The sequence below is a fragment of the Poecilia formosa genome, unplaced genomic scaffold, assembly GCF_000485575.1.
Source record: "Poecilia formosa unplaced genomic scaffold, Poecilia_formosa-5.1.2 Scaffold16, whole genome shotgun sequence".
NCBI lineage: Eukaryota > Metazoa > Chordata > Actinopteri > Cyprinodontiformes > Poeciliidae > Poecilia > Poecilia formosa.
This window is the reverse complement of record NW_006799955.1, coordinates 1,649,533-1,657,965: the sequence shown is the minus strand read 5'-3', so window position 1 is coordinate 1,657,965 and position 8,433 is coordinate 1,649,533. Positions and strand designations below refer to the sequence as shown.

At 40.0% G+C, this 8,433-nt stretch overlaps 1 protein-coding gene across 1 annotated transcript in view; it reads right to left on the bottom strand.

The window, feature by feature from the left end:
- Positions 1 to 7,280, bottom strand: part of dnajc3a (DnaJ (Hsp40) homolog, subfamily C, member 3a) — an 11,712-nt gene extending 4,432 nt beyond the window's left edge. Inside the window, exons 1-9 of the mRNA XM_007546424.2 lie at positions 7,021 to 7,280; positions 5,821 to 5,931; positions 5,611 to 5,735; positions 5,389 to 5,463; positions 4,014 to 4,166; positions 3,735 to 3,916; positions 3,099 to 3,218; positions 2,641 to 2,746; positions 2,412 to 2,532 (exon numbers count right to left, since the gene is read on the bottom strand). Of these exons, the coding sequence (XP_007546486.1) occupies positions 2,412 to 2,532; positions 2,641 to 2,746; positions 3,099 to 3,218; positions 3,735 to 3,916; positions 4,014 to 4,166; positions 5,389 to 5,463; positions 5,611 to 5,735; positions 5,821 to 5,931; positions 7,021 to 7,102 (1,075 nt within the window). The 5' untranslated portion in view covers positions 7,103 to 7,280. The remainder of the gene's footprint in view (positions 1 to 2,411; positions 2,533 to 2,640; positions 2,747 to 3,098; positions 3,219 to 3,734; positions 3,917 to 4,013; positions 4,167 to 5,388; positions 5,464 to 5,610; positions 5,736 to 5,820; positions 5,932 to 7,020) is intronic.
- Positions 7,281 to 8,433: the final 1,153 nt, after the last annotated feature.

The window sequence follows — 8,433 nt, the reverse complement described above, 5'->3', positions numbered from 1 at the left end:
ATCTTATTACTTCTTGGCTGACTTTACAGAATGATGGGGTTTATTGGGGAGATTTACAAGCTATTTTTTTTTTTTTAAATTCCAAAAAGTTTGAGGGTTTAAGACCTGGAAGGAACTAAAATAACGGAGCAGGAAGCTTAAATTAATGTCTTTGTTTTGTTGCAGCCATTACTCCATTTATCTGCATACTGACCTTTACAACTAGCACCTATGAGATGTTGGCTCAGTAAAATTTAAAAGTGAAACCGAACATGACTCAACATCCTCAAGTGGGCTTGAAACACATGAATTTCTAATGTATATTCTTTCTGTTTTGAAAATTGTTGGCAAAGAATGAAGCGTCGCTCTGAATTGGTAAAGTGTTTTTGAAGCATGTTAATTTACAGCTGCACTTCAATACATGAAAATCATTTGAAAGTTTTAGTAATTAAATTAAAAAAGTAAAGTATTAATTTTTGTTGACTCATTATTGTAGCTAATAACAAAAATCATTTTACATTTAGGGCAGTGGTCTCTGTCTACAAGGCACTGCTGACCAGTGGCGTCCAAAGTACAAATATGTGCAAAACTTTTATCAGTATTCCACTAATATATTAAGAAAATTACGCAACTGTGCCATTTCCATTAAATAAGATCCTCCGACTACTTCCTGTCATCTTCTTCGTGGTCTGCACCAATGGCAATATCCTGCCACTCGTGTGATGCTAAAAAAAAGTATTTCCATTACAGTTTTGCAAAACAAGCCAATGTTGATACAACTGAAAAACCACCTCATTGTAGCACCAAAACTTTTCACAAAAATCTAGAGGTTTTTTTGTTTTGTTTTTTTCTCCCCAAAATTGCCATGTTTCCATATTGCATAATGATACGGCCAATGAAAACGCAGCTGCTGTTCTGCAGAGGTCTGTTAACGAGCTATCATTTGATCCAGGTGAGTTGAACAAGGAAGAGAACTTAAACAGGCAGGATTTGAGGACCGACTTTGGACACCTCTGCTGTTGACGGCTGTCCAGCAGATGGTCACCAGCACACACCAGGAGAGTGAATCCATGCTGAGGAAGCAGATCCTTTACAGAGTGCCTCATTTGTGTGCACAAATAGAAAGTTGAGTGGAAGAAAAAAAAGTACACAAGCAAAGTCCATTTAGGAAGTTGGGGGAGAATTAATGTATGAACTTCAGCAGGAGTCTGAGCTTCAAGAGTAATCTCAGTGAGATATACCCAGTACATTGGCTACGACTGACATTCATCGTGTTAAGCCACTCCCGAAATAGAGATCACCAGGCGTGTCTGATCTGGGTTAAAAGAAAAAGTACTCAGTTGTCTAGAGTCGTCGTTTTAGATAAAAGTACATTTTACATTTCACTTTAGAATGGAGGTAACAGAGTCTGGAGGAGGAGTGGCACAGAGACACACAGTCCTAGGAAACGCCACGATTCTGTGCAGATCTCTGGATGAGAACCCGATTCTGAAATACTAAAGTCGGGACTTATAACTGCTCTTATGCTGTGATGCAGCAGGGACCCCTTGTGGTAAGACTGTGTCATTACAGTTGTTACCATCAGCGGAACCTTTTGAAGAAGAGTAGAGACATCCAATAAAAACAAAAACAAACTTTTTTCAAAAGCTTTACCTTAGTCTCATCATATTAAAGGCATACATATGAATTCAGTGTCAAATGGTAAACTGTATAAAGACTGCATCCACTACTTAAAATATATGCTTTCATGACAATTTATTTCTTTTTCTTTTGTCAAATCAACAAGGTTACTTAGAGTTCAGGAATCCTATTATTCTGATACAAAAAGATTTAAAAAGACAAGTTTAATAATTAGCTTATAGTACATTATTCATACTCCTGATTCTAATAATAGAATATTCACTCCCTTGTAGCTCTGACTATGTTTGAACCTCTGGCCCAGTCTCAATTCTTTTGTAGAATTTTACCAAAAGCATAATGCTGCCACCACCGTGTTTCTAATCTTTAACTGAAAATAGGACTAATGTTCTCTAACAACCCTTCTAGGGTTTATTTCTGTAGCCATACAGAAATAAATTACACACAGTTTATTTACTAAACAGGCAACTCCAGAAGGAGTTCAGTTTACACAACGTTTTCTGACTTTCCTTCCACTTGGGAATTATGCATCATTCTGTGTTGCTCTATCACTGAATGAAATACACTTAAGTTTGTGGTTGCAACAAGACAAAATGTGAGTATCAAAACTTTTGCCACACACTATATGTTTTTTTTTATATTAAAAGGTAAAAATGTTTTAGCTGTTTTCTTTGTTATAATCAGATATGTGACAAGATATCTGAGTATACACTCAGGAGAAAAATAAAAAAGTCTCCGACACAGTCGAAATGTAAAAAAAAAAAATTACAGCGCAGTCGAGCCAGCAGGCTTACCTTCTTCATACTGTTCGTCTTGAACGTAGGCCTCGGCTCTGTCCTTCAGCGCGTTCACGTTCTCAGGATCCGACTGCAGGACTTCGCTACACGCCGAGACCGCCCTGCCCCCCTGCTGAGCCTGCTCAGAACACAAACCCCAAACACAACGGTTCAGTTAATATTCCTGTAAACAAAAAAACAATAAAAAATACAGAGTGAGTTTTGAGGCAGCAGTGAGGGCTCCGACCTGTGAAAGTGCGTGGCAGATTCTCTCCTTGGCCAGAGCGGAGAACTGGGGAACATTGGGCTCGGTCTTCATAACGGCCTCATATTTACTCACTGCCTCCTCAAACCTTAAGGATCAGGAGGACATGTCAGCCAGCAGAAAACGCTGCACGGCGTGCAGCATCATTCTCCACGTGCTGTCTTATGAATACTGTACATTAAGTAAGTCAAATTTGATGCGACAGCCGTTCACGTTAAGATGGGATTTGCAGGCATGTGTATGACACCAGAAAGTGGGAGTGCTTCAGGATTTCAAAAAGAGACTATAGCTGATGTAACCTCTGGCATTCAGGAGGGATATTTCATTCTTACTGGAACACATAAAAGATATTGAAACACATTCAGGCCCCTTGAAGCATTTCACCGTAACCATTTCAAACCGGCACACATTTTCTTAAAGCGACGGTCCGAAACACAAACCTCTGCTCTCGGATGAGCTCCTCTGCGGACTGGATCTGTTTGTTGAGCTTCTTGACCTGTTTGTAATGGCTGAAACACTGCTTGTGATCCGGATCCAGCTTCAGGCACTCGCGCACCTCACTGCGGGTCACAGGAGATGAGCAGACTTTTTACGCTTTTTTTTTTTTTATTACAGAAATATTTCAGTGGTTTCTTGCTACATTTACACTGCACCGAGTGCTTGAAATGACTGATTTGCTGGCTCTGATAACCAAGAGAGAGTGGCACGTTCAAGCAGAGTTATAGTGTCTTACAGAAGTATTTATGCGGCATAAAGTTCTTCATATTCTGTCACATTAAAGCCACAAACTTCAATTCATCTTTTAGATGTAAATGCTTTTTAAACTCTTATGAATGAAATCTGCCTTCTTTACTCAGATACCCTTAAATTACCTCCCGACTTTACTTTGTAGGTAAAGTCAATCAGTTTGCAACTGAAATTCATGGTTGTAATGTCAACACAGTTCAATCAATATGAAGACTTTTGCAAAGAGCTGCAGGTTGACTAAAGAATATCAGCAAATACTTCTAAAAAAAAAAATCATTTCAGAAAGAGTGTATATGTGGCAAAACAAAACTCACAAAGGCCCTCCTTACTTGAGTGACATCTCGTGGTCTCCGAGGTTATAGTAGATGGTGCTGAGCTTGTAGAAAGCCTGGGTGTTGTCGTTCTTCAGCTTGGACAAAGCTTTGAGGTCGCTGATGGCCTTTCCCATCTCTCCCATCTGAATGAAGCACTCTGCTCTCATCTCACGAGAGGTCACATCCCAAACGCAGGTCTGGGGGAAACGGGTAGAGGCAAACATTTGCAGGCGACTACTTCACAAACACGGTGAACGCTCTGCAGTAATAAACAACAGAGGCGATGCTTCTTACCTCAATTATCGCCTCGAGCTGGGCAGCGGCTGTCATGTAGTCTTTGCTGCCGTAGCTGCGGCGCGCCTCGGCCACAAGCCTCTGGAGTTCGTCGGACTTCGCCAGCTGGCTCGTAGCTTCCTTCTCTTCTTTGTCCGAAGGGTTGGATTTAAGCTGGAACGTTTTAAGGCGAGGCAATATTGCATCTGTTAGTTATGCTTAAATTACAACCAGAATGAGGAAGAGCTGAATTTGAAATGTTGCAGGCACAACAGGGCCCAAAGAAACCCTCCGAAAATCCCAACAAAAGTTGACTTCCAAAGTCACCTACGATTTCCCTGCCATCGGCTGCCTCCTCTCCAAACATTGCTCCTTGAACCCATTAGCCGTAAAGATTCTCATCATATTTACCAGAGCAATATCTGCTAATGACTGAGATGCTGCACAGGAAGGCCCAACCACCCTTTCAAGGGATTCCTGCAAACTCAGCTCAGCGTGGAACATAAATGTGATGCATTAGGTTAGACTACAGCTGCAGACTGCTGAAGCAGCAGGACAGCGTCCACCTCTGGCCAGGTTACTTGGCGTTATTACAGTAAAAGGTTTCGCCACCTTAAATGGACTCTCCAGAGGGACCGCAGCTCATCTGGCAGTAAGGAGGAAATTCAAACAAGGAGTTTCTGTTTTGACATTGAACCATTGTTTTTTTTTTTTTTTGTGGATTTTTAAGTAAAATCATTAATCTTGAAAATTAAATGGCCTTCCCTTTTATTTAGAAGTGAATATTTCTGATCTGCATAATGAGTCTATCTGAACGGACTGCTGAAGTAACAACATCAGCACCGGAAGCATTGTGTCCGGCAAACATTTTTGTTTTAATGAATATGGTCCTTCCTCGTGATTACGTTTGATGTTTGGATGAACCTGAAAGCCTTTCAACGCTCAAATGGGATTTGAGTAGTTTGTGTCTCAAAACATGGCACAGAAGGACAGCATCACATCCAAGGTGATAAGAAAAAAAAAATGAAAGGACAATGCATAATAAACCATCTGAAGGATATTCAAAGTGGGTTTTTCTTTTCCAACTTGCTTTTTCCGGGCAACCTTCTACTGAGACACTCATAAAAATAAAATAAAAAAAAGCATAACTAAACTCATCATTCTGCTGAATCTTATTGTAGCACCAATAATGATGATCCAATCAAGCAAACATTACAAGGTAACTCTGTTCAACAAATGTTCTCCTTTGCAAAGGAAATGTAGCCTCTTTTTTTTTTTTTTTTAAACTTGCATGCCTCCATGGCTGGAATGAGGGAGATCAGGTTAACAGATCAACACTGACCCCTCCTGGACAAGTCTTGCTTGTGTTTTTGTTTAAACATAAAACTATACCTACCACCTTCTTGAAGTCACTTTCTGCTTCGTCCAGCTTTCCCTGCTTCAGAAGAAGGTTTCCTCTCTGAAGACGTGCCTTTTAAAGAGAAATGGAGTTGTTAGTTTTGATCTACTGCAAAAAAAAAAAATAATAATAATTACTAAACCTCACTGTCAGCAGTGACGTATTGCACAAAACATAGAAGTAATAAGTTATTTCTGGTGTCAGAGATAAAAAACTCACAGATGTGAAGTCTGGTTTGAGTTCAATGACTCTGCTTAGGTCTGGCAGTGCAGACTTTGATTTTCCCATCGCAAGAAACACTGTAGCCCTCCTGTAGTACGCAATATAATTCTTGGGGTCTCCATCTGGGAAAATGGCAGAAAATACAACCACACACCTTTCCTAAAATGCATTTTATTGAGTAAAAGTTTTTTTATTTCCATTACTCACCCACAGCAGCATGAAAATGTGAGAGGGCATCAGCCAGCTGTCCAGCAGCAAGCAGTTTCTTTCCCATTTCCATGTGATTGTCGACACTTCCATCCTTCCCGCATTTCACTCCTGGAAACACACGAAGAGATAACGACAATGTATGCACACACACACACACACACACACACACACACACACGTGCGCGCGCATGCACACGCAGTCAGGCCCACAAGTTTTAAGAAAAACAAAAAACATTGCTTTTCACAAAGTTTGCTGCTTGAGTGCAAGGATTATTTGCTTTATTTTTATTTTTTACTTCCTGAAATATACCAGTCTGGTTTGTTAACAGTTTTGGATTTACTGTGAGAATTGTAGTTATTCAATTATGAAATTAATCCTCAAAAATGCATTTCACCTAATAATTGTAGACACACATATCTGTCTTACAATAGATTATATTTGCCTCTTCCATCCCATAACAGCTGCTTACAGGAGTTACTGCAGAGCCTGCTGCGGGCAGTTAGACCAGGTGTGAGTTCGCAGGTATAAAATAATGAAGCAGCCTTATGCAATCTGTCACTTTGCTCTTCAACTACCATGCAGGAAACGTAGCAAAAATAACAGATGTCATAGCAGAGTAAACGGTTAGCTAATGTGAAGACTAGTTAGCAACTTTATTTTGATCAATTTCTTAAACATATTTTGCAAAATCGATTAGAACCAAGTTGTTAATTCTACGATTTATATTTATGTTAATGACAAAAGTTATTTATTTTAGTGCATTTTAAATTTATAGAATGTATCCTGATCACTCTTTACAAAAAAAAATGCAAAAAAAAGAAAAAAATTGGAACAATAAAGTTTTTATTTAAAAAACAAGATTCCTATCGCTCTCAAACTTTATAACCGACCAGCTGAAGCTTTTTGTCATTTCTTTTTTCCACGGTAAAAGTCAGCTTACGTGTTTAGTAGTCAATGTTGTTAGCTTTTATTATTTTCAGAGTCAAACACAGAGAGAAACTTCCAAACAAAAACAAGCTAAACCACTATAATTAGCTAGCTTAAGGTGAGCCAAAACAGCTAGCCACCTAGCAAGCTAACAACGTCAGAACTCCAATCACAGGTCAGTTTGACTCATGGATAACGGTTACAGTAAATGTCACCGTTACAAAGACAGTAACTATGGATATTTGAATAAAGCTAACTAGCAACTCTTACCCTCGTATCGCATGTCAATCAAAACAAGAACATATGGGATGTAACTCAGTATCTTGTGGGCTACATGCTCGATGGAAACCATGGTTGAATTTGGTCTCTCGGTATATCCCAAGCTGTCAGGTGATGATTTACCAGATGTTTGGCTTAGCTCTCTGTAGTCCCATGTGTTGCTTTCCACTGTTGTGCATAGCTCCCCTGTTCTCCCCAGCAGTCACAGCACAGCAGCACACTCCGCTGTCCGGTCGTGGGGGTCGCTGATTGGCTGGGTGGCGTGTTAAGTCCCGCCCACAACGTTTGGCTCAACGGAGAGCAGCCACGGCAGCACAAAACGGACAGTGCGTGCTTGGGAGTGTTCATCTGCTATTCAGATAGTACGTCCACCTCACTATTAGAGATAAATGACAAAAATATAGTGATACAACATGACGTTCTCAACACCTCCCATGTTGACAATTATAACTTACTCTTTTAGCTGTTTATCCTGCTTATTTTGCATGTGGAGGGTGATGGAAAACCAAGTCCCATCCCATGCCAGTCTCAACTCTTTTGGATCTCTCTCAGGTTTTCTACCAGGATTACCCTGTATTTAGCACCACCCGTCTTCTCATTCACATCAGCTCTGGCACGCTTATGAAGTAAAGCGTCCCCACAGCATGAATCTGTAAACCACCATGCTTTACCATGAGAATGGCTTGTCCACAGTGTTAGTTATGCATGTAGGGTAAAAAGTTTTATTTGACAAGAGGACCGAATTTGCTTCATCCCTACATGACAGACTTGTAGCAAACTGTAAACTCAACTTGTTTTGCTGTTTTCTTCCCATTGTTTCATATTAAAAAAAAACAAAACTGATTCTCCTGTCGACAAACTTTCACCTAAGTTGTGGATCTCTGTAGGTCCTCAAAAATCGAATTAGTGCTCCCTCCTTTCCTCAGAATTTATGTAGATAGACACAACTTTAGTTTATAGTTTTGTCATACTCTAGCTGTACTTCCGATATTGTTTTAGTCTCTAGTCCTTGTTGGTCTTGATTCTGTTTTCAAATTCTTGTGTATCTTTTCGGTCAGTCATAACAAATAGCCCACTCACCACAGGTTCTGTTGGAGCTTTCCTCCCAGTAACTTGATGCAATCTGCTGGGTATACTAGATAGAAATTGAACCTGCCTGGATTGTTTGCATTATCTGTTTTGATAACATCTGCATGATTGTGTTGAATTTAGTAGAGTACCAAGGGGTGTCAGGGTGTAGCAGAGACAGGGTACCATGGAAATACAGCGGCACACTTCTGTGGGATACTATATGGATCGTAGGTTGAATGAATATTTTGTTGTTTTGAGTGGAGCAGCTCTAATTTCCTCTATTTCTAAGGCTTTGTGGTAAGGCAGTGCTTTGAATTGCATTTCAGTACACAA